The 26,723-nt window shown below is 42.7% G+C and overlaps 1 protein-coding gene across 7 annotated transcripts in view; it reads left to right on the forward strand.

Moving 5' to 3' along the window:
• Positions 1–26,723, forward strand: part of RFX4 (regulatory factor X4) — a 179,250-nt gene that overhangs the window by 106,223 nt on the left and 46,304 nt on the right. For all 7 annotated transcript variants that reach the window (XM_004053812.4, XM_055358941.2, XM_055358942.2 and 4 more), the window contains 4 exons: positions 6,749–6,912; positions 19,466–19,566; positions 21,584–21,642; positions 25,540–25,684. In XM_004053812.4, the coding sequence (XP_004053860.2) occupies positions 6,749–6,912; positions 19,466–19,566; positions 21,584–21,642; positions 25,540–25,684 (469 nt within the window). The remainder of the gene's footprint in view (positions 1–6,748; positions 6,913–19,465; positions 19,567–21,583; positions 21,643–25,539; positions 25,685–26,723) is intronic.

The following is a 26,723-nucleotide window of genomic DNA, read 5'->3' on the forward strand; positions in this document are numbered from 1 at the left end:
ATCCCCATTTTATAGACCATACATGTGTATAGCAGTGGGCTTGGCCTCCTCCTTTGACTGAACTGGTGAACTGCCTCCTGCCCTATCAGCACACTAGGAAGACCATTTTGCCAGGATATCATTAAACCCAGGATTATAGATTCAGAGAAGCTAAAGAAAAGCTTCCTTACATTTTGGAAAAAATATATAAAAAGCTTTATTCTATTTTGTATATTTAGGCTTTTCCTGAGGCTTGTCCACTTGGGTACATTTGGAGCTGGTTACCCTCCATTCCCAGGGTCTGATCCATAGATTTCCATCAAATCCCATCAGTAGGGCCATCGTTAAATACAAACAATGTAAGAAGTCCATTTTATTTTAAAATATTGTAGTTAAAGAATGGAGAGGAGGAAATGAGAAAGGATGGGAGAACAATAACCAATAATAAAGTTATATAACTTTATTATTTTTTGAGGGAAGACAATGTGGTCTCTAAAAGGACTATAAAAAAACCCAGTAGCTATTGATGGAAGACATCCCAGAAATTCCTTTGGTGTGTGTGTTGTGGGGAGGGGGTGCTGTTGTAGGTGGAGGGATATAAAAACGATGTCAGGTACAAAATGCTCTTCTCCCGTACTTTTCTGCCTTCCCACGGCTGTGTCCTTTAGGAGCAAATGTTTGTTGAGCACTTCCACTATCACTTTGCTCACAGACACAGCTCCAGACAAGATGGGAGTGTGTTGGTAAAGAAGTACTGTTCTTCCTTCTCTTGACTTTTATCCACTAGACTTCTAAAATGTACTTTAAAATGTCCCAAATTACTTGAGCAATAATTTCAGTGAATTTTTTATTTTAAGAAAGAAAACTCCCTGCTTTCTTTCGAACTGCGGTTTGGCTCTATCTTACATTCCAAAGATCACTGAGATCAGGACAAATAATGATTCGTGACTGGCTAAGACAATACTAGCTGCTGTAACAAATAACTCTGCAAATCTTAGCACACTGGAGGTTTATTTCCCACTCATGTCACAATCCAGTGCATTTGTTCTTGGTTGGAAGGCTGGTTGCTGGGGGTGATTCAGGGACTCAGGCTCCTTCCACCCTGCCCTAGAGCCTTGGAGTCCTCTTTGTTCAGCTGATGGGTGGGGAAAAGAACTACTAGGAAGGCATACCCCCTACTTATCCTTGTCAGCCCAGAAATAAAATAGCACTTCTGCCCATATTCCATGGACGGGAGCTGGTCTCACGGCCCCACCTTAATGCAGCGGGGGCTGGGGAGTGTGGTCCCTCACTGGGCAGCAGCTTACACTACTCAAATCTCTAATGGACAGCTGTTCCTCTCTGCCACAGTTACCAACAACAAAACTAGTGGCAGTCCCCCCTTATGTTCATATGTAGCTTAGTCATCTCAAAACTCACTCTCATTTCATTTCATTTGCTTAATTCCAACACTTATTGGGTCCCATACACTATTGGAGAGATAAGTAAAACACAGTCGATAGGATGGGGGGAAGGCATGTAACCAGCAACTAGGATGCAGAATATACGGTGAGAGGTCCAGAAACATTGAGGGGCAGATGCTGCTATGGAAAGAGTGCCAGGCTTCAAGTCCCAGGCTTGGATTCAAGAGCTGGCTCTGCCTTTCAAGCCTCAATTCCTCATCCTAGAAATGAAGATTTAAAACAATCATCCCCATCTATTTAATTCATAGTGTTACTAGAAGGAGGAGATAAGACTGCCTGGTAAAAGCTCTTTGTAAACTGTAAAAGGTCATACAAATGCTTGTTCTTTTCAGATGTATCAACCAGAGTGTTCAGAGATTTGGCCAAGGTCACACAGTTGGTTAGGGCCAAAGGTGTGACAAGGTCCTTCATCACCTGACACCCTTAGGCCAATTCCACCCCACTGGCAGGAATATTTGGTGGCTGCTTTTAAGATAGCTAATTCTTCTCAGCCACAGAATAATGAAGGGAGACATTTTACCTCTGATGAGGATGGCTTTCTCCTATAGCTGAGAAAAGTCATTGGTAAATGGATGGTGGATGTATCTGGTACACCTTGACTTTACAGTTGGTTTCAAGTCTTCCAAGTCTTTAATATCAGTTGAGTTTACAACTTATGCTAGTATCACAGTCCTAAATTATCTTGTTTGTTCACTTGTTCATTGTTTGTCTCTACCACTATAATGTAAGCTTTTGAGGGCAGGAACCTCATCTGTCTTGTTCACTACTATATCCTATCTAGCCATACTTTTAGGCTGTCAGTATTTGTTGGGTGAATGAGTGGATGAATGGATGAACAGGTGTAGAAATGCCATTGACTTACAACATTGTCAAGCAATTAAAGAATGCAAATCTGAGGCCGGGCGCACTGGCTCACGCCTGTAATCCCAGCACTTTGGGAGGCTGAGGTGGGCAGATCATGAGGTCAAGAGATCAAGATCATCCTGGTCAGCATGATGAAACCTCGTCTCTACTAAAAATAGAAAAATTAGCTGGACGTGGTGGCGCGTGCCTGTAATCCCAGCTACTCAGGAGGCCGAGGCAGGAGAATCGCTTGAACCCAGGAGGCGGAGGTTGCAGTGAGCCAAGATTGCGTCACTGCACTCCAGCCTGGTGACAGAGTGAGACTCCATCTCAAAAAAAAAAAAAAAATGCAAATCTCTATGTAGGGGACTCGGGAACGTCTTCTCCAGACTACATTGCACAATAAGCTGTAAAGTTCAGTAGTCTTGTGATTGAGTCCCAAATCTGCCACTGACTAGCCTGTGACCTTGAGCAAGGCACTTAACCTCTCTAAGCCTGGATTTGCTTTGTTACAAGATGAAAATAATAATTATACCTATCTCATAGTGAGCATGAAATTGTGTATGTAAAGTGTCTGATTTTGTTCTAGAATATGATGTTAGGCATTTTTGTAGTTATTTTATTGAGAGCCTTCCAATCCTGTTATACTTAGGGACCCCAATTGCAAGTCATCACAGGTGTTTCCACAAGGTGCCAATGTTCAGAATGAACTAACTATGAACATGGAAAAAGAAATAGAAAATTTGCTTGGTATTCCTAAGGAAATCATCTCCTAGTACTTCACTGAGCTGAGAGACAAAGGGCCGAGAGTTCAGAAGATTGAAACAGATAGCTCAGGAAACTTAATTTTACTAATAATTTGGAATCATTTGCCTCTGATTCTTTCACTGTTTATGCTTGTAAGGTGTAAGAACTTATCAGAACTCTCCTTTCTGCCTAATAATGTTTCCATTTGTTAAATGCCTATACGATGCCAAGCATTTTACATAAGCTATCTTATTTCACCCTAATAGTAGGAAGACATCATTATCTTCATTTTACAAATGCTGGTAACTATCAGAGTTATATGTTTAGTCCTGAGCTCCAGATTCAATTGACTCGAAATCTAACTTAACACGGCCAAACCAGAGCTCTTAATTTTCTGCCCCAAATCTGTTTTTCCCAGGTCTTAGATTGCCACTCCCCTCCACCCAATTGCTTAAGCCACAAACTTTGATTCTCCCCTTTCCCTCACCCTTCAGATCCAGTCCACTGGGAGATCGTGTCAGCTCCACCTTCTGCAGGGAAACACTGCATCTGTCCATTTCACGCCTAACTTCCAAGCCTTAGTGCTTGAGCTAAGGCCATTCTCCCTCCTTCCTTTTCCTTCTCACCTGGAGGAACAAGTATCATTGGACAATAAATGACCTAAAATGCAGAGTAGAAAGGGAGGTTAAAACTGGAGAATACATCTTCTACAAAAGCCACTCAGCAAACTGAGGATGGATCAGCCTTCCCAGTGCAGCTTGAACAGGCTTCAAACAGACAGATGCCTGCTGAGGACACTGATTTTGCACAGATTTGTTTGAATCCACACAACAGCTGATCTCTTCTAGACATTCTGCTAGAAATTGACTGCTCATATAAAAAAGGGGGTATGGCTGCCTGCAGGAAGAGCTAAGTAAGGCAAATGAATTCAAAATGTATCAACTCAAGAATCAGCTGGGCAGAGCTTCTTACTCAGAGTTAGAGGAGCAGACAAGAAGGCCCAGGACCTGACCTAAGCCTGATGCCCAGGGAATGAGCTGGGATCAGGGGACAGTGGAGGGTCCTCTGGAGGGCAAGTACCTTGTCCAAAAGCCGTGGACATCTCCAGGCTCAGGCCACGCTAATAGTCAGCCACCAGGTGTCTCAGTGACAGAATAAAAGTCTTGATAGGTGAGCGGAGCCACAGTAGGGATCCTGGCTGGGTGACACTCAGAAACATAGGCAAGAAAGTCTCAAACACCTAGGGCAGGACACTGATCTCTTGAGCCCAGTAGTGGCAGTGCCTCCATGATATAATAGTAATAATAACAGCTAACCTTTATTAAACATCTACAATGTGCCAAGCACTAGAAGTACTTTTTAGAAATCTTTACCAAAACCTATGCAGTAAATGCTGCTTTTATCCCCATTTCACAGAAGGGGAACGGAGGCTTAGAGATATGATACTCCTCAGTAGTGGAGCCAGGATTAGAACCCTGCAAGTCAGTCTTCACTCCTCCAGATTTTGTTTTCATTTTCAATCTGGATGAAAACTTTGCAGTATTTCCACTGTCATGGAATAAACAGGACTCTAACTGAAGTCTTTTCGATTTACAGACCTGACTTCATTCACCACTATGATCATGTTTTCGGCAATCACCACTTCTCTCCTAGGAAGTCAGAGGGGCATGCCTTTATCCCTGTTCCTTATCCTCCAAGCCTTCCATCCTGTACTTCCACGGGGAAGTCCAGGCAGGCTGTAGGCATCAGGGAAGGCTATTCACAGGAGGCTGAGATGGAGTCACCAGGCTAGAGTCAGGGCAGGGCTCTACTAGCCAGAGGCAGCCTTTTCAGAGGAAAATTAGGCCCTACTCCTTGGAGGGGCCTGAAGGATGCTGCAGGTTACCAAGGCAGGGGCAGAAAGCTGGGAAGTGGGCAGCAGTCTAGGGAGAGACATGGGCCTCAGCAATGGGGTAGAAACCCAGTTACCATGTGAAGAACAAACGCCACAAGAGAGACTGTGGAAGGACTAAGGCAGACATAGGCTCTGTCTCATCCATTCCCTGACTGGCTGTCTGGCTTTGGACAACTAATATCTCTGCAAATAAGAGTAATGATTCTCAGCTATAGTATTATGAGTATTACATGAAAGAACCTAAGCAAAGTACCTGGCATATAGTAGGTACTCGATAAAGAAAGCTAATGGCGGCCAGGCGGTGGCTCACTGTAATTCCAGGACTTGGGAGGCCGAGGCGTGCAGATCACCTGAGGTCAGGTACTCGAGACCAGCCTGGTCAACATGGCGAAACCCCGTCTCTACTTAAAAAATACAAATATTTGCCAGGTGTGGTGGCACACACCTAGAATCCCAGCTACTCAGGAAGCTGAGACAGGAGAATCGCTTGAACCCAGGAGGCGGAGGTTGCAGTGAGCCGAGACCACACCACTGCACTCCAGCCTGGGTGACAGAGCAAGACTCCATCTCCCCAGAAAAGAAAGCTAATGGCAATAATACTTGCCCCAAAATGTTAGACTGGAGGGACTCAATTATCTCCCACGCCAAATCAGGATTGATTTGGGGAACCAGGGATGTGGATAATGCTACATGTGGAACTCAAGAGTGCCCATCTGTTGGGGAGAGAAGGAAACATGACCCAGAAACCAAGTCAAACCCATTGGAATGTATAAAAATTCAGAGTTATGTGTTCCCCAGCTCCGAGGTGGGCTGCTCCCCAACTGAAGATGTGCTGCAGATGTTAGCTGATAGCTGAAGTCTAGATTTTCTCAAATGTTATTATATACATCAGTTACTATCTTCTACTATTTCTCTTCACTTCCCTTACCTTTCCCACCACTTCACCCCCTATTCTACTCAACTTCTAATCCACAGCTAAAAGACAGAGGTGTAGGGGAGGCGGCAAGGGGTTCTCTGCTTTGGACATTCACTCTGCCCTTCATTCAGTAACAATGTGGCTCAAGTTCCTGCTATCATCATATTAATAGTAATAATTGCATTTCTGGGTGCCTGCTATAATCTGGTTCTTTGCTAGTGGTTTGGGGAGTTTTAAAAAGTCAGTCACACACACTTCATGTGCCCACATAGCTTACCACTCAGGTATCACCATCTAGCATCCCATATAGCACCCACTGGCCCAGGGAGCTTTGGGAAATGGAAGAATTCTGATATGAAAAGACTTTTGCACTTGACCCAATCTTTGACGCACAAATTTGAATCAGGAGAATTTTGTGTGTGTGGCACCTACTCTCCCTTCAGCCACACTCCTTTTACCCACGACTCCCATACCTTTCCCTTCCTTCCCAGAATACCCAGGGGCCCCTGAGGTTCAGTGAGCTCAAAGAATAGTGAGTACTAGTGCTCCGACCTTTTTAAAAACAATGCCCCACCTTCCTTTCCTTAAACTCTTCCCAGACCCCAGTAAGCACTGAAGGGGCTGAGGGGTGAAAGTGCTTCATCTTTTGGGGCAGAGGAGACCCCAGCCTGCCAGGCTAGGCAGTTCCCCAGCAGTGAGCATGTTGCATGCCTAGGCAGAGGGAAGACTTGAAGCAGGAGAAACTCCCAGGGCCTCCTACAACATGGCAGGCTGGGGGTGACTTCTGCTGCTGCAGGGGAAGTAGATGACAGCATCGTAGACTGGGTTGGCCTTGGTGGAGTCCCAAGCTTCTGTCGGGAGGGCCCTGGGTAACCTCATGGTTCTTCTCTCTGTGGGTCAATACAGGTTCAAAGTTTCCTTCTGCACTTTTGGCAAGGAATGCCGCCCCACATGCTGCCTGTGCTGGGCTCCTCCACGGTGGTGAACATTGTCGGCGTGTGTGACTCCATCCTCTACAAAGCTATCTCCGGGGTGCTGATGCCCACTGTGCTGCAGGCATTACCTGACAGGTGGGCATGCTTATTCTTGTCTTCCTTCATGGCTGGTCCACAGAAGGGATTGTTGTGCTTCTCTTGTACTGATTATAATCATGCACTGTCCAGAGGCCTCCCTCGTAAAGACCATTAATATTGAACTTTTAAATATTAAAGTTTATTTATATTTTGGAATATAAATAAACTGTTAATATTTTGAACCATTTGTGTGGCTTAAAATTCAAAGGTATAAGATGGTGTACAGTAAACAATCTCCCCACCAGACTCCTGTTCCCCAGACAACCCAGTCCCTTCCCAGAACATCAAATAGAATCATTTTCTTGGAGTCTGTCCAGATCTGATATGCACATGTAATCAATGCATATAATATACTGTTTTTCTTACTGAAATGGTGACATACACTATATCCTGTTCTGTGCCTTGCTGTAAAACAAAACAACTTAACCTTGAAGTTTATGCTGGACAGCTTCCATGCCCCTCCAGATGCACTCTCCACCACACTTCATGCTGCCTTCTGCTGGGGCCAGAGGTGGGGCATATGCTGATAGCATGGGCCACCACACAGGGCACTTCTCAGGGAGGGATGGAGGGAGGAGAGTGAAGTCAGGAGATGGATTATCTGGCCCCCTTCCTGTAAGATTGTGTTGAGCTGGCTGGGTTCCTTCACTGGGCTGTGTTCCCTTCCAAGCAACTTTCCAGGCTGTCCTTGGGCACAGAGTGGGCGAGAACCTGTGCTCCGAGCCTTAGGTTGCAGCAGTCTCCCTTATAGTTCCTCTACTCCGTCCACACCTTTGTGACATGTCCCTTGTAAATAAACCCACCTATTTAGAGTGGCACTCCTTCCTGTTGGGACTGTTACAAAGCACATTCCACATCCATGTATAAGGTATAAGGAGCTTTTTTCTTTTTTACAACTGTATAGGGTTCCACCATCTTGCATTTAGTCAATTCTCTTGATATGTCCAGTTTTGTCCTACTCCAAACAACACTGTGATGAATGACATTTCATTTACCTTTTTTTTTTTTTTTTAACATGGTGAAGTGCATTAGTTTCCTGTAACTACTGTAACAAATTACCACAAACTGGCGGGGTGACTTAAAACAACAGAAAAGTTATTCTCCCACACTTCTGGAGGCCAGAAGTCCCAAATCAAGCATTGGCAGGGTTGGTTCCTTACTGAGGCTCTAAGGGAGAGTATGTGCCATGCCTGTCTTCTGGCTCCCGGTGTTGCCAGCAATCCTTGGTGTTTCTTGGCTTGCAGATGCATCACTCTAATCTCTGCCTCCACCTTCACAGTGCTTCCTGCTCTGTGTGTGTGTGATTTTCAATCTGTATACCTTTTCCCCAACCCCGTCTTATTGCACTGGCTAAAATCTTTAGGATGATGTCCTAGCCTAGGCAAGGGTGGACATCTTTGCATTTACCCTGACCTTAAGGGGAAAGCATTCAGTATTTACTATAAAATACAATGCTAGCTATAGGTTTTTAATATCTGGTTGAATGTGTGTGTGTTCGTGTGTGTTTATAATTATTATAATTATTATTATTATTATTTTTGAGATGGAGTTTTGCTCTTGTTGCCCAGGCTGGAGTGCAATGGCGCAGTCTTGGCTCACTACAACCTCTGCCTCCCGGGTTCAAATGATTCTCCTGCCTCAGACTCCCAAGTAGCTGAGATTACAGGTGTTCACCACCATGCCTGGCTAATTTTTTGTATTTTTAGTAGAGACGGGGTTTCACCATGTTGGCCAGGCTGGTCTTGAACTCCTGACCTCAGGTGATCCAACCGCCTCAGCCTCCCTTTGTGCTGGGATTACAGACGTGAGCCCCCCACACCTGGCCAATTAATTTGTTTTTAAGATGAGGTCTTGTTCTGTTGCCTGGGCTGGAGTGCAGTGGTGCAATCATTGATCACTGCTTACTGCAGCCTCAAACTCCTGGGTTCAAGTGATCCTCCTGCCCCAACCTGCGGAGTAGCTAGAACTATAGGCATGCCCCACAGGACCTGGCTAATTTAAAAAAAAAAATTTGTAGAGATAGTGTCTCACTATACAGCCTAGGCTGGTGGTCATAAATTTTTAAAAAATATATTGCTAGATCTGAATTGTTAATATTTTGTTCAGAGGGTTTTATAGTTCATCAAAGTTATTTGATCAATAATGAAAGTTACTCATCTTTAGTTTTCTTGTCTCATAATGTCTTTCTCTTATTTAGATATCAGAGGAATCCTGGCCTCATAAATGCGTTGAAAAGTGTTCCCTCTCTTCTTTTTTTTTTTTAAATTCATAATATTTTTCTTATTATCCTTTTAATATCTGTAGGCTCTGTAGTGATGTGTCCTTTCTCATTCCCGATGTAGGTAATTTGTGTTTTCTTTCCTTTTTCTTGGTCAGTGTGACTAGAAATTTTTCAATGTTATTGATCTCAAAAAATAGCTTTTGGTTTCTCTGATTTCTTGCTTTCTGTTTTCAATTTTATTGACTTTTGCTTTTTATCTTTATTCCTCCCTTTTTGTGCTTGCTTTGGGTTTATTTTGCTCTTTTTTAGTTTCTTTAAGTGAAAGCTTAGGTCATTGATTATAAATCTTTCTACTTTCCTAATAAAAGCATTTAATGCTATAAATTTTATTCTAATCTCTACTTAGCTGCACCCACAGATTTTGATATGTTGGGTTGTCATTTTAATTCAATTCAAAATATTTTCTACTTTCTCTTGTGAATTCCTCTTTGATCTATGGGGTATTTAGAAGTAAACTGTTTAATTTCTAAATATTTGGGGATTTTCAAGATATCTTTCTATTAATAATTTCTAGTTTAATTCCCTTCTGGTCATATTATATACATAGTAATACATCAATTCTTTTAAGTTGATACTTGTTTCATGCTCCAGAATGTGGCCTATTGGTGAATGTTCTATGTGTACCTGAAAAAGCTATATATTCTGGTATCATTAGGTTAATTATTCTATAAATGTCAACTAGGTCAAGTTAATTGATAGTATTGTTTAAATTTTCTTTGTCTTTACTGATTTTCTGTCCATTTGTTCTATTGATTAGCACTAGAGAAGTATAGACACCTCCAGCTCTAATTGTGAATTTGTCTATTTCTATACATTTTTGCTTCATGTATTTTGAAGCTCTGATGTTAAATGCATACAAATTAGAACTGTTATGTCTTATTGGTGAATTGACTTCTTTTCATAATGTCTTTTTTTTATCTTTCATAATATTTCTTGTTCAGAAGTTTACTTTGTTTGTAATATAGCTACTCCAGGTTTTTTTTAAATTAGTGTTTGCATTACATTTTTTTCCACCCTGTTAATTTGTCTTTATATTTGAAGTAGATTTCTTGTAACCAACATAGAAACATAGAGGGAGGTCTTTCTTTTTTATTGTCTGGCAATTTTCCTTTTTAGTTGGTATGGTATGTGTAGATCTTTATATTTCATGTAATTAAATATACGGTTCAATTAAGATCTTCCCTCTTCCTAGTTGTTTTCTATTAGTTTCATCAGTTTTTGCTCCTTTATTCCTCTTGTTGTGCCTAATTTTGTTTAATTATTTTTATCATCCCATTTATCTCCATGGTTGGCTTTTTTTTCCCCCTCTGAGACAGGTTCTCACTCTGTCACCCAGGCTCCAGCTGGAGTACAGTGGCACAAACACAGCTCACTGCAGACTCAACATCCTGGGCTCAAGCAATCCTCCCACCTTGGTCTCCTGAGTAGCTGAAATTACAGGCATGTGCCACTAAACCTGGCTAATTTTTTTACTTTGATGTAGAGATGGGGTCTTGCCATGTTTCCTAGGCTGGCTTGAACTCCTGGGCTCAAGGAATCCTCCTGCCTCAGTCTCCCAAAGTGTTGGGATTACAGGTGTGAGCCACCATGCCTGGCCATGATTGTCTTTTTAAAAATGGCTCTTAAAAAAAATTTACTAGTTGTTTTAAGTTTGTATATCTTCAATTACAATATACCTTCAAATAATGTTATACTGCTTCACATGTAGTGTAAGAATCTTAACAACAGTATACTCCCTATTTGTCCTCCCATTTTTATGCTATTGTTGTCATACATTTTGTTTTTGTATATGCTATAAACTCCTAAAACATTATAACTATTTTTGCTTTAGATAACTATCTTTGAGAATGATTAAAGATATGAAAAAATATTTTATATCTGCTTTCATTCACATGATTCCTAATCTTCATTTCTTTGTGTATATCCAACTCATCTGTGTAATATATGAGCTGGATATGTAATCATAGTCCTCTGCCTGCAAAATTTTCTTTAATGTTTCTCATATTGCAGGTCTAGTGGTAACAAATTATTTGTTTCTGAAGAGGTCTTTATTTCTCTTTGATTTTGAGAAATACTTTCACTGGGTATGGTATTCTGAATTAACAAGTTTTTCACTTTTGGCATTTTAAACATTTCACTCCATTGTTTTTGGCTTGCATGTTTGTCTTTTGTACATCTTTGCTCCTCTGTAGGCAGTGTGCCTTTTTTCCTTGGATGCCTCCACAGTTTTCTCTGTCTTTGGTTTTTCAGTCTCTATCTTTGGTTTTCAGCTGTTCGACCATGATGTGTCTCAATGCTTTGTGTTGTTTTCAATCCTACTTGGGGTTTTCTGAGCTTCTTGGATCTGTGCTTTGATGTATTTCATTATTTTTGGAAAATACCCATTCATTATCTTCTTCTCTGCTTTCTCTCTTTTTTTCTCCTCCTGATATTTCAATTACAAGTATGTTAGGCCATTTGATACTGTCCCACAACTCCCGGATGCTTGGTTTTGCTTTTTCTCTACTCATTTTTCTCCTTGTGTTTTAGATGGAGTAATTTTTACTGACCTATCTACAGGTTCACTGATTCTTTCCTTTGCCATGCCAATGCTACTAATGAGACTATTGAAAGCATTTTTTATCTCCATCACTGTACTTTGTTTTTATGTCAATTTCTAATATTACATTCTTTTAAAAGTAATTTCTGCATTCTGGCTGGGTGCCATGTGGCTCATACCTGTAATCCCAGTGCTTTGGGAGATGAAGGCAGAAGGATCACTTGAGGACAGCCCAGACAACATAGCAAGATCCTGTCTCTACAAAAAAAAAATTAGCTGGGTATAGTGGCTTGTGCCTATAGTCTAGCCACTCAAGATGCTGAGGTGGGAAAATTAATTGAGCCCAGAAATTTGAGGTTACAATGAATCATGATCCAGGCCGGATGACAGAGCAAGACCCTGTCTCTAATAATAATTATTATCACATTTATTATTAATATATTAATTTTATAGTAGTAATTATTTATGTGTTCTTCTGAAATTCCACCTCTGTTCATGCTTGTTTACTTTTTCCATTAGAGCTTTTAACATAGTAATCATAGTTACTTTAAATTTTAAATTACCTGTCTGATAGTCTGGTTATGTTGATTGTTTTGTTTCTTGACAGTAGGTTCTTTTTCTTAATTTTCTGTTTATCTCATAATTTGTATTGGCTGCCAAACAGTGTGTAGAAGAGTAGAGACTGGGATAAATAATACTTATGCCTGGAAATGGGCATGCTTCTTCCCCTGGGCTCTGAATATGAGTTGAGGCAGTCTATTCGGGAGTTCATTGCATTTGGGTTTTGTTGTTCCTACGATTACCTTTAGTGTAGCACCAGATTTAAATTCTTCTGGGGTACTTTGTGCTTAAGTTGGAGATTTGTTGGGTTGTTTCCCTTAATGTGCCTGCTCCTTTACCTGTAGGCCATCCCTATGCACACGGTTGCTTAAGACTTGGTGCTTGTTAGCCTGATTGGAGCTGGAAGTGGGGATGTGGGTTCTCCTTTGTACAGTCGTGTTTCAGTCTTAAGCAAGCCCTGTGCTTTGGATCTCAGAGTTGGGCACTCTCAGTGATCTTGACTCATTGCAGAGACAAATCTCTAGTGATCTGAGCCCTTGGTGGTTTCTAGCAGGGTTAGAGAGCTTTCTCTTTTCATCTTTCCCCCACCTACAACGGGTCTTCCCTATTCCCTGGGGTCAACAGTGTTTTCTGCTTTTCCCCTAGTCAACTGAGGCTTTTGTTCCATAAGGGAGAAAGGTCTTGGTGGAACTTCATGCTTTTTCCACAGCAACAGCTGTTCCCTTCCTCCAAACATGTACCTCTCAGAAAGGCTTCTTCTGTCCTCCTGTCCTGTCCCCAGTCTTCCTCATGAACACCTGGTGAGGCCTGTGGAGGAGGGCTTGCAAATAGATGTGAACTTCTTTTGTATCTGTCATTCCAAGAGTTCTATACTCTCATGGTAGTTCATATTGGCCCATTAGCAATTTGTTAAAAGTGTTAGCAAAATTTATTTCACCCACTTGTATGTAACGCCCTGTTTTCTTCCCTCTATTGCAAGTGAGCCAGTCCCCAAGTCCTTCTCTCATTGGAGGTGCCTTTCTTTCCATAAATTCCAGGCTACATGATTGTGACCTCAGCTCTCTAATGGTTTAAAGAAAAGTTATAATTTTGTAGATTATCTGGCTTTTTCTTGTTATGGTGGAAGTGATGCTTTTTCCAGCTTTCCACATTGTAGATGGAACGGAAACACACCCAAATAGGTTAACAAAGGTTACCTCCAGAGGGGATTATGGCCACATTTTAGTCTCATCCTTTTCTGCATTATTCAAATGTTCTACATTAAGACCGAGTTTCAATTTTTATAATAATATGTATATGTCTATATTATATATGTAGGAGCCATTTAGGGCTTTGTGTTATTAAAATCTTTCTCAGTCACTGATCAAGTGAACGGAGGCTAAATCTCCACTTTTATTTTGTACCACAAAAGTATCTTCTGAGGATTTAGTAAAACACATCTTTATAAGAAAGATTCACATACTTTTAATAATGCTTTATAGGTGTTAAACACACACATACACATGGCATTTGCTGTTTATTACAAAGCAGTTTGTGGGGTACAAATGAAATGTTAACCCCTCCCTTCCTATCTATAATTGACTTATTTTTACAGATGTGGAGGTTAAAGCTTAAAAGCTGAAATGAGGGCCAGGCATGGTGGCTCATGCCTGTAATCCCAGCACTTTGGGAGTTCGAGGCGGGTAAATCACTCGAGGTCAGGAGTCTGAGAACAGCCTGGCCAATGTGTCGAAACCCTGTCTCTATGAAAAATACAAAAATTAGCTGGGCGTGGTGGCAGGCGCCTGTAATCCCAGCTACTTGGGTGGCTGAGGCACAAGAATCACTTGAATCCAGGAGGCGGAGGTTGCAGTGAGCTGAGATTACACCACTGCACTCCAGCCTGGGTGACATAGCAAGACCCTGTCTCAAAAAAAAAAAAAAAAAGGCTGAAATGATTTGTCTACCTTCACCTGCAAATAAATGAAATAGTCAGGACTCGAATATTCATTCAAGAAAACCACAATATTCATTCATTCATTAAACAAATGTTTAATGATTACAACAATGTGCTAGGGACTATGCTAGTTCCTGGAATACAGCATTACATAAGATAAGCATGCTCCCTGCCCTCACTGAGTTACAGTCTGCCAAAGGAGACTGTTAAAAAATTACGTGGTTACATAATTACTACTGCAATCTTAGCCTGCAAGGCTTACAAATCAAGTGCCTTTTTCATTAAATCAGGAAGACAAAGTTATTCAAAAGATCAGGCTCCATCTGAGAGCTGACTTTTCAGTTTTATATATTCATTCATCCCTCAAACTTTTTTGAGTGCCTTTTCTGTACCAAGCCTTGTGCTTGGCATCATGGAAATGAGAATTGGCACTAGAAGTTCTCACTCATGACCCTGGGCAGGCCCAGGCTGAGGCACAGCTCCCCACCCCCTAGCTCAGACCCATCTCTTCCTTTCCAACTCAGAAGAGCATGTTGAAATTCAGGGGAATAAAAAGACACTATTATAGAGATAACCATGGATCATACACTCCCATTTATAAGAAAGGGAAATCATTCTCAAACTGGGGTTTTTCACTTCTTCCAAGTAATCTCAGCACAGTGGTTGTTAATAACAATTGGGTTAGCTATAGTAAGAAAGTGTGTGTGTATGCATGTGTGTGCATGCGTGTGTGTGTGTGCATGCGTGTGTGGTATGGGCAGGGAGGAGAAGTCAAAGAGGCAAAGAAAAGACTGAGGACCAAGCCTGAAATGCCAAAGGAGTAGCAACATCAGACAGAAAGGCAGAGGGCACTGGAGATGGGGAGCAGCAAGGCATGTCAAAGTGCACAATGTGGTACTTTCATCAAAGTGGAGTAGGACAGCGGTTGTAAGTCAGATAGACCTGGGCTTGACTCCTGGCTCTGCTACTTGCTGCATCTCTTTGGACAAGTAAAATAACTTTTGTGAGCCTCGATTTCTCACCTCTCTGTTGGGACTAACAACAGTATGTACTTCTAGGGCTGAGGTGAGGATTAATTAAGAAAGTACATGTGAAGTGTTTAGTAGCTTGGCACATTGCACTCATTAAAAGGTAACTGCTGTTATCACCGTTGTTGCAGTTGTAACAGCATTACCGCTGATGGGCATTCAGGGAGCTACGAGTGTGGAGTTAAGATGTAGGAGAAGGGCTGAAGCTGGAGCTGTAGACTTGGCAGCCAACCGCACAAGAGGGAGGAAAAGTGTGTCCCTAGAAGTGGAGGACAGACCCTGGCATCCCAGCCTAGGGAAGGAAAGAGGTGGAGGGAAAGCGGAGGAAGGAGGTCGAGCTGCAGGTGTACACCCACAGAGGACAGTATGTCAAGAAGGCATAGATGCTGCAGGAGATGGAGTCAGTTGGGGCTTAGGGAGGCATCTCTTAGAGCAGGTGATCAGGAGGGGAGCTGCTATCTGGGGCAAGAGCTTCCAGGCAGAAGGGATGGCAAGTGCAAAGGTCCTGGTGAGGTAAGCAAGGGCCTGAAGTGTTGGAGAAACTGAATGGAGGCTAGTGCTCCAGGGATGGAGTAAGCTGAGGGGACAGTGGGAGGAGCTGCAGCCAGAGATAAGGAGGGTAGGGAGGGGGACAGTTTGGACAAGGCCCGTTGTCCATCTGGGGATGGAGAGCCATTCATTCTTACACTTCACTTAACAAGCATTTCTTATGTGCCTACTATGTGTCTGGCACTATGCTAGGTACTGAGAATACAGTGATAAGCAAAACAGACATAGTCCCTGCCCTCTGCATGAAGGGTACAGTGAGAAAGATGCACAATGATCAGATAATCACACAAGTTGACATAACAACAAACTGTCACAACTACATGGTCTTTCAAGAGGAATCATCAGGGGTGCTGACCTGGTCTGGGGGCTTCGGGGAAGGTTTGCCTATAGAAATAACATCTAGTCTGAGATTAGCTGAATAACGAGGAGCTAAGCAGGTGAAGAGGGAAGAGATGTTCTTGACTGAAAGGATGCCAGGGGCGAAGGCCCTGAGGGGAGAGGACCAGTTGGAGTTGGAGGCCAGAGGTCCGGAATGCGGAGAAAGGGAGAAGGTGCAAGGTGGGGCCTTGGGGGCTGCAGCAAGAATTGGGGTTTTTATCCTAAGAATAATGTGAAAACATTGAGGAGTTTTAATCGGAATTACAGGTGTTTTGGAAATGTCCCTCTGACAATGTGGAAGATGGAGTGGAGGTGGGAAGGTGAGCAGGGCAGGATGGACTCAGGAAGCTACTGTAAGTCCAGATGAGAGATGACGGCAGCCTCAACTAGGGAGAAAAGGGAGAGAAGTGGCTGTGCTTGGGAAGTAATTTGGAAGCAAAATCTGTAATATGTGGTAAAGGGAAAGAGAGACTGTGTCCAAAATAGCGTATGCAAAACTGGATACTTGCCTAAAGAAATTGTAACTGAATTAATCAAGTCTTTAGAAGCAGACAGGATAGATGAATAGATTACATGACACTACAAGACAGAACTCAACCAAATCAGAGTGTAGGACATTCCAGGGAACAAATACCATGATGTTGCCAATAAATAAATGGCACAAAATAGGGGAAAAAAATATTTAAGAAATAGAACAGGACAATGTTATATCTTTCATGCAATGTGTGGACCTTGTTTGGACCCTGATTCAAACAAACTAAACATCTTTGGGAGAAATAGAAAAATCTGAATGCAGACTGGGCTGTAGATGATATTAAGGAATTACTATTCATTCTGTTAGATAAACTAATGGCATGGAGGATTTAAATGTTGCATGCACATTGTGTGCGTGTGTGTATACACGTACACATATGTATTTAAACCTTGCCAGTGAGAAATGCACACTAAGTTTTTAGGGGTTAAATGACATCTTGGATTTGTTCGAAACACTTCAGAAAAGAAAAAGTGGAATATAATATATTAAACTGGCAAAAATGATGCCAGTTGTTGAAGCTGGGTCATGGGTGCTTGGAGGTTTATTATACTACCTGTCTTGGGGTATGTTTGAAATTCTTGAAAATAAAAAAGTGACCAATAAAAATAAAATGATCAAAAATAGAGTTCATACTGAAATAGAGGACACAAGAAAAGAAGCAGGTCCAAGGGGGAAATCACAAGTTCAACTTGGAGACCTCTGGGCTGGAGATGCAAAAGTTAAGTGCAGACAATGAATCTGCACAGATGGGAATTTCGCAGATTCAGTGAATCTGTGGGCCTGGATAAACTACCCGGGGAAGGAAGAAAGCTTTGTGAGAAGAGAGCCCAGGACTAGACATGAAGAACTGAGAGGCGTGATGACCAGGCAGAGGGCAGGAGTTTTGTGACTGGGGAGGAGCAGCAGGAGGGATCACAGAAGCCAAGAGAAGTGAGTGTTTCCAAAAGGAGGGCGCAGGTGACAGAATCGAATGCTGCCAAGATGTCAAGCAGATGAGAACCATGACAAGTCCACTGGGTTTAGAATCATGCATGGGGGCTGCTTAGGCTGAGGTCAGGAGCAGGGTGAGGAGGGAATGGGAGGTGAAGGAAATGAGACAAAGAATTGGGCAGCACTTTGAAGAAGTCTGTCTGTGATGTGGGAGAAAGGGCAGTGGCTCAAGGAGATAGAGTGGAGGAAATAAGAGGTTTTTGTGGTTGTTGTTGTTGTTTTTAAGGTGAGACATTCTTAAATGCATTAAAATAATGAGCAGGACTGGGCATAGTGGCTCACGCCTGTAATCCCAGCGCTTTGGGAGGCCAAGGCGGGCGGATCACTTGAGGTCAGGAGTTCGAGACCAGCCTGGCCAACATGGCGAAAGCCCATCTCTACTAAAAAGACAAAAAATTAGCTGAGCGTGGTTGTGTACGTCTGTAATCCCAGCTACTCAGGAGGCTGAGGCATGAGAGTCATTTGAACCTGGGAGCCGGAGGTTGCAGTGAGCTGAGATTGTGCCACTGCACTCTAGCCTGGGCAACAGAGCAAGACTGTCTCCTAAAAAAACTGATGAGCAGAATGATGTAGTAGAGAAGAAAAAGCTGAATATACAGGAGAAGGGACCATCGGTAATGTAGATTTCCTGAGAAAGCAGCAGGGGATGGCAAGAGGAAGGATCGCTCGTGGATTCTATCAGGAAGGAGGAAGAGATGAACCAGACAGGTAGCTGAGTGCTGATGACGTCCTTCCTTTGTGTGTGTGTGTGTGTATGGTTTTTTTTTTCCCTGAGAAGTAGGAGGTGATTCCACCCGCTGGCAGGGAGGGGAGAGTTGGGGAATTGGAGGTGTAAGGGTCTTGAAGAAGGCTGGAGAAGAAGGTTTCCTTTCCATGAGAAAGGAAAGAGTCAGTGACCAGAGAGAAATGGGGTTGCCCAGTGGGGTGGAGGTTGGTGATTTTGTGTCTGACAGGAGACAGTGGGTGAAAGGCTGAACCAGGGCAGGCTAGGTGGTGTTGGTGGAAGGCAAGGATGGATGGTCAATGGGGAGATGTCCCTGTGTCTGGCACAACCAAGGAGGACTTCGTGGAGGAGAACGAACCTAGGCCTGTGAGCAGACGGCTTTGATAGCAAGAGCCAGAAAATGGTGCCCGGTGTCTTCTCAACTTCAAATTCCCATCTTATTGCAACCTACTGCCCTGCTCAGTGCTTCGCCTCTCCAGTTCCTTCCTGCCTCCTGTTCTAATATGGTCTTTGACTCTTGGAATCTAATATGGTTTCAAGGCCCATATCAGGGTTGTTTGCTAATTTAAAAATATGCTGTTGCTTCCCAGTTCCCACCAAATGGTGAGCAGTTTGGTAAGCTGGGTGGGCAGGCTTGGCAGTTATGTTGCAAACGGGGTTCCTGCCTGCCTGGGAGGATCAGACAGGACTGGGCTTTCTAAGGCCCACAGCCCACTGTCTTCACCCCTCACACAAGCTCTTCAAAAGCATGAAGGAGCATGTTTTGCTTGCATCTAAATAGTTCTGGATGCCACCAAGCCTTGCAGTGGCCATCAGTGACCAGCAGAGTACATTCTATTCGTGCCCTTCCCAGACCCACCGGCTCTCCACAGGGCTTGGGCTGTTGGCACTGTCTCTGAGGTTGCTATTACAAATGGCACCTATTGGTAGCAGCCAAAACATGATTAGGGGAAATAAAACCCTCTAGGGGCCTGTGGGAGGAACTAAGCAACATGTGCAGCACTTAAAACTCATCGTTTCTTTTTCTAGCTTAACTCAGGTGATTCGAAAGTTTGCCAAGCAACTGGATGAGTGGCTAAAAGTGGCTCTCCACGACCTCCCAGAAAACTTGCGAAACATCAAGTTCGAATGTAAGTACTGAGTTGGGAGCGGGATGGAAGAGAGAATTACATTTTAGTGCCAAATATTTTACATAAGCTGTTAATAGTAGCAGCAGCTACTGTTTACTGGTTGACTATAAAGCACCAGGTATTATACTAATTACTTTACATATGTAAATATATTTAATCCTCATAAAATGTTTATTATAGGTGGCACATTTCTTCCTTTACAGAAGAGGAATCAACTCAGAGAGGTAGTAAGTAGCAGAGACAGGATTTTCTCCCAGGTCTGTCCGACACCAAAGTTTCTGCTCACCACCACCACCATCCTCCTTATCTCATTTAATCCTCATGCTGCCTCTGCGATGTAGAAAGAAGTATCCCTGTTCTACAGATGAGGCTCTAAGAGGCAAAGAAAGTTCCCCCAAAGCCACGCAGCCACACGGCTGTAAGTAGGGGCCAGGAATCAAACTCAGGTCTCAGATTTCCTTGAAGTTCCTGCCCATAAAATGGTGGTAGCAGGAGAGAGAGAATAGCTTAAGGGCTTCATGCATTCTCTGCCTAATTAGAAAGCCAAATTAATATTTCTCATAAAGGGATTGAGACCGTGAACCCTTTCTTTGCTGAGTGTTGGCACCCATTCCCCAGCATTAGTTTTCTAATTTTCTGTTTCAATCTGCCTGTACTTGTGGGGAGACTCATGTACAGTTCGTTTGTTGCTATTAAACAAAGATGAAATGATTTTCAGCAAAACAAAGTTTTAAAATATACATTTTTTAAAGCCCCATTTGAATACAACGGCTTGCTATTCTTGCCCGAAATAAGTGCCAGTGAACAAAATGAAGGCGATCAAATTACCCTCTCTCCACAGGCAAAGGGAGCCCTTTCAGACGCGCTTTGAGGCTGCCTGCAGTGGCCATCACCTATTGATAAAGCCTGCTTTATTTCATGGCTCTCAGCTCTTTTCTTTTCATGAGCACTAAATTCCACATCACAAAGTTAAAGAAAAAGTAATTAAGGAGAAGGATTAACGATTGATCAGCCTGGAAAATTAGAAGTCCATCTGCCCCCTCCCACCCCCATTCCTCCACTCCACACCTTATTTTTCAAATCAAGCCAGCTCTGAGTACAAATTAGAATAATCCTAGGGAAATTTCCGACTATTACTTGACCAGTTCAGAAATTACCAAGAAGAATGCCCCCGCACCCATTTTAATTATGCCGACAAAACAAACCTGTTCAAAGTCGGCGGCAAGGAGGTTTGTTGGACCTTCCACCTGTGTGTGTCTGGAGGAAGCTGTTCTTCCCAGGGAGCCCAGCCTGGGAGTGTATTTTGAGAATGTGCAAGGGGTGGAAACAAGTCCCACTGCAACCACTCTGTAAGAATGAAGAGCTAGGGCAGGCACATGTCTGCGTTGAAATCCACAGATATAAGATCACCCTACTTCAAATTATCAGCCTATTATGTCAGTGTAGGAAACAAGACCTTTTCCTAGCTGCAGTCATCATCAAAACATGCAAACAGGTCATGGAGATCACTTGATAAAAAGGACAGATTATGAATGCAAAGCCAGGGTTCCATCCCAGAAGCACCTCCTAGCCCCACACACCGCTGAGGCTCAATCAAGGTTTACTATTAGACATACTACTTTTTAAAGGAACTTCTTCAAAGCTTCCACTTGATTCCTGCAATTATTTACGGGGAGAAGTGATTGAGCTTGCAATTAGTGAAATGAAAGGCAAGTAAATAATTGCTTTTACTCACGGTTGATTGACGCCACCATTTCTCACACCTGCGAGTGTATCGTGTGCATGACTTTGAAATATGTACCCCAAATGTCACCATTAGGAAATAGTTGTTGAAGCCCACATGGGAGAACAAAGAATCAAGTGCAGGGTTTTACCAGTGGGTACATAAAATGGGATTGGGCAGTGAGATAAACGTAGGCAAAATAAGCAGGCTACTTTTTGAAATGTGCCCCTGGAAAATCCAAGTTAGAATCATAAAGCATGCAAATATTTCAAACTAATTCTTTTCTCCTTGCAGTGTCGAGAAGGTTCTCCCAAATTCTGAGACGGCAAACATCACTAAATCATCTCTGCCAGGTAGCTGTCCTCCATTATGTGTTTTAATCACTGCTGAGTCATTGCAAATGAGGGGGCAAATCCACAAAAACAACCTCCTGCAGGATCTTTCAGGTTAACAGGGCACTCTCTCTATTATTTTTTAATTTCTACAGATAAGGAATGAAAACATTAGCCAATAACTAGTTTCAACTAATATACAAAATAATTTCTGGTATCAGTTGCCCCTTAACCTTTCAGATATGTTCTAAGTCCACAGTTCTGTGTTTCTCTTAATTATCCAGCCCAAAATGTATGTAGTGGTTGAATCAAATGATTCAAACAGATTAAGAGGATGATTTGTTTGTTGTATCATCTGAGTTCAAAGCCACATAATATATTCAATATTTGCCTAATTTTGTTTAGTTTTTTTCCAGATCTGCATTATTTTTAGCACAAAAGTGACATATGCTTGCTTTCAAAAACATTTAAAAATATAAGTATAGTAAGTAAAAGTGGAAGATCCCACTCCATGCCCCTATCAACTCTGTAGTTATAGCTTGATGGCATATAACTACATTTCTATTAATTTTGCACTTTAATGAAGGGACTCTAAGTCTGTTAAGGCAACCAATTAACATTACATTAAAATATTAATGACCTTAAAGCAGAGGTGGCAAACCAGTGGCCACAGGCCAAATCTGGCCCTCAGATGTGTGGGGTTATTGTTGTTTGGTTTGAATATGTTCAAAACAATTTTTTTCACATGGTCACTAACAGTTGGAACTGGGAGATGACAGCTAAACACTCACATTTTTCTGTAGAAAACCTTCAAGGGCTGACAACTTGCTCCCAGAGTCCCGTTTCCCCAGGGCAGCTGTCAGCTGCTGGGCCAAGCTTCTCCACAGCAGCCACCGTCCTCATTCCACCAACTCTCTCACACTTGGCCCACCTCACTCCTGAATGTCACCTGCCTGCCCCCTTCCTGTGTTTCTGTTTGCAGCCTCTCCTTTAAGGTGCTGTTGGTTCTGGGTGGGTTCAAGGTCAAGGTGGTAGGGAGGGGTTTCTAGTTAGAGTGGCCTGAAGGAGGGTCCCAGACCAGGAACCAGAAAGTATAACACAACACCCACATATACCTCACTGCTCCTGTCCTGCCCCTGGCATGGACAGCACAGGGGATGATTTGGAGACCAGAGGGAAACTCATCCAGATTCATGCAGGCTGCTACAGAGGCTACATCTGGGCATTGTTCTGGTGACGGTGCAGAGCCTGACAGATTAATGGGATTCAGGAAAGAAAGTGAATATTGGCCTAACAAAGAAACACTGCCTTATTTCTGAGGATGCATGCCGGCACCTGGTTCTTTTTTCCAGCTTGGAAGAGTGGCTCTTGGGTCATATCAGGGAACTAGACATGGTTTTGGTGCCTCCCTCTGGTGATCAGACAATTGAGAGAGGACTTTGTCCCTTTAATGCACATGTAGATAAAAGCGTCCACACCCATGCCTACAGCCACGTGTTGCACAAGCGTAGAGGCGCACACACACGTTCCCTCTCCACCTTCCGCACAAAAACAGTATGTAATTTAATCAGCAAATGCCCCATTTCCATCTCTACCGGAAAGCTTTCAGACACATTCCCAGATCAGACAGAGGACTAGGGTTAAGGCTGGGAATGAAACACCAGCTAGTATCCCAGTGAGCTTTCCCAAACACATACACACAGCAAGTCAGACTAAACAACGTCCAACTGAAGACTCACCTCAAATACTTAGACCTAAGATTCACACGTCCAGGCTCTTTCAGATACACCAGGTAAGTAAGCACTTGGCATTCCTATCTCAGCCATTCACTTCACAAAATCTTTTGGGTGCCTACTGTGTGCCCAATACTGTGCTTAGTGGTACTTGCCCTCAGCAGGAAAAAAAATTAAAAGTGTTAAATGTTATGAAAGAAACAGAATGGAAATAGAAAATCACAAGGCATTCAGGTCCTATGTAGATAAAGTGGTCAGAGATGGCCTTTCCATGGGTGTGACATTTAAGCTGGAGCATACATCGTAGTGGGGCTGCTGGTGCAAGGAGGGAGAAGAATGTTCCAGCCAGCAAGAACACCATGTGCAAAGGCCTTGAGGTATCAACACAATCACTGAAAGAGAAGCGATCGGATAACAGTAGCCACTTTTATTGAGTTCCCTGCACTATGCACTCTGTTTTTCAAACACTATCTCAAGGAATCCTCAACAGCAGCCCTTCTTTAAGAGGTAAGCACTAAGGCCCTAAACACGATGGTAAGAGACACTATTAAAAAGCATGTTCTAGGCAGGGTGCGGTGGCTCAGGCCAGCAATCCCAGCACTTTGGGAGGCCTAGGTGGGCAGATCACTTGAGATCAGGAGTTCAAGACCAGCCTGGCCAATATGTCGAAACCCTGTCTCTATAAAAATACAAAAAAATTAGCTGGGTGTGGCAGCATGCACCTATAGTCCCAGCTACTAGGGAGGCTGAGGCAGGAGAATCACTTGAACCCGGGAGGCAGAGGTTACAGTGAGCCAAGATCGCCACTGCATTCTAGCCTGGGCAACAAGAGTGAAACTCCATCTCAAAAAAAAAAAAAAAAAAAAAAAAAAAAGCATGTTCTAAACACTTGCTTACAGAATTCACTCTTTGGTAAACAGTTCATTTCATTGTAATAAAGTAGCTCACAATGCATCTCTGAAGGAACATGCTCAGGAAAGAAAAAAAAAAAAAGGTAGGTACTATCATGTCTCCATTTTATAGATTAGGAGGCTGAGGTTAATCTACTTGCCTGCCCCAAATCAGCTGGTCAGCAACGAGGCCAGGATTTGAACTAGGTTATGTTTGAATCCAGGACACCTGACCTTTCCATTCAGTTGTTTTCATTATCATTAGAGATTCACCTAACTCATATATTCTACACCTTTGTGACCTTTAAAGAGTTCTACAATTATTTAACTAAGATTTTACTTGTAATTGGATGGTCTGGGTACAACAAGGGGTTGTCAGTATTTACCTTTGCCTAGAAATTTACATGCATTAGGAGACTTGGCAATGTCTTCGTGTATTTTAATTTTTTTTATTTTATTAAAAGACATTTTGAAAACATGCAAATAAAGGAAATGATCCTAGATACATATTTTTCTTAGCTTTTCTCAGTATTGTTTCAACTTGATGATATTGTTCTAAGTATTGTTCCAACTTGCAAATTTAAGTTCACTAATAAGGGTTCCATGAAAAAGCCACAGCTTTAAAGAAAAAAAAATACATATATATAATTATTCACACACTATACACATCCCTCCATCCACTAACAAACTACTGAGATGTATGGTATAGTTTCCCTTTTCCTCCAACCTAATTATTCATGTATGTTTTAATCATTATAGCAACATTTTAAAAAAGCAAAAACAGAAAACTAGAGCATAAACTGCTTCAGAATGTATTTATATGAAAAATACACACTTTGAAATTTCTGGGATTAAGTTAGGCCCAGGGGTAGCAAGAACACTTCTAAATCCCAGCCTGCAGCTTCTCAGGTACTAGAGACACAAGGATAATTCAGCACAGAGCTCCCATCCCACAGGCTTACATCAGAAAGCTGATAGATCTCTGGGCTTCATCCCATTGTTCCATGGGGTCAAGACCAAAGGGACTGGAAACAGCAGGGTTTGGTCTGGCCTAGCCCACCCTCGTAGTTTCTTGTAGAGAAAAAGAGATGTGTGGAAAGAACCACAGGAGAAAACAGTGTCTGCGTCTTCTGAGTTACAGAGTCTTCTGGTGCTTTCCTGAAATTGAATTTCCCGGAATTTCAGGGTAGTTTGCAAAATACCATAAGCAGATGCATTAACAAGGCATAAAAGGAAATACAGTGAAAGGATTTTAACAACCCATGAGCTAACGAGTTGATTGGATTGGATTATAGGCATCTCGAACAGTGATCCACAGTGCAGACATCACGTTCCAAATGCTGGAAGACTGGAGGAACGTGGACCTGAACAGCATCACCAAGCAAACCCTTTACACCATGGAAGACTCTCGCGATGAGCACCGGAAACTCATCACCCAATGTAAGCTGTCCCACCAGGGATTGTTGTCCTGTTTTTATTTTTAAAAGAAAGAAAAAGTATCTTAGTAAATACCGAAGTGGCATCCCCACCCTGTTCTTCCCAGCATCTCTTCCTCCTTATTGTTCCTTTTAAATGAGTCAGTCCAGAAGGAAGGGCTGATTGACTTAAGAGGACATGTGTCAACACTGCTGGGTAGAGTGTTCTGGTGCAATTGGGCAGCATACAATGTCATGCAAAGGGCCCCACATGTGACCTGAATGCCAGCCCCGGTTCCATGGAGGTGGCATTAAATATGAGAACAAAAGCTTATTGCCTCTCTCAGTGTATGTCAGCCTGGGGTCAGCTGGATATGCTGCCTATTTTTCATTTGAGGGTCACGAGTCAGCCCATCTATTGGTAGGTGAACCTTTCAATCACGTTAAATGTCTGAGAAGCAGGTGGATGGTATTTTACTTCTGTGAATATATGTTCATGTTCCGGTGAACAAAGACTTCCAACATGCAGACTGCAGGTATACTGCTCCAAATATCAACCCCATGTAGGCAGGATGTTTGCTCTTGGTACTAAAGCAATATGAGAAGGCCAGAGAACAACATCATTGTTAGCACATCCCTGCTATTCCTCAGATGCCCATCCCAGCTGACTGCCCAGGGCATCCCCCCAGCCCAATAACCCTCGATCCATAGGCGTCTACAGGCTACCTCCATAATTAGAGAACATCAGGTCAGGAAAGGTGTTGAGAGCATGCACTCCCATGTTCTCAATGGGGTGAGGCCCAGGATCCCAATAGTGACACTGCTTGGGGAGCTGCAGAGAGGCTGTCCCACCAAGAAGAGGGGTCTTTCTGAAAGCCCCAAGGCCCTTCAGATTTCTTAGTATATGCCTTCTGCACTGCTGTCTTGAGGGAATTCTATTCAGCTACCCAGTCTAAACTTGAGGTGCCTTTAAACAAAGTTCCCTAAGAGGGTCCTATTAGAGATCTCTTTCCCATTAAGCCCTTTTCAAAAGCAAATGTAACAGCCGAAATGTTTGAACATGT

This window comes from Gorilla gorilla, chromosome 10, assembly GCF_029281585.2.
Source record: "Gorilla gorilla gorilla isolate KB3781 chromosome 10, NHGRI_mGorGor1-v2.1_pri, whole genome shotgun sequence".
NCBI lineage: Eukaryota > Metazoa > Chordata > Mammalia > Primates > Hominidae > Gorilla > Gorilla gorilla.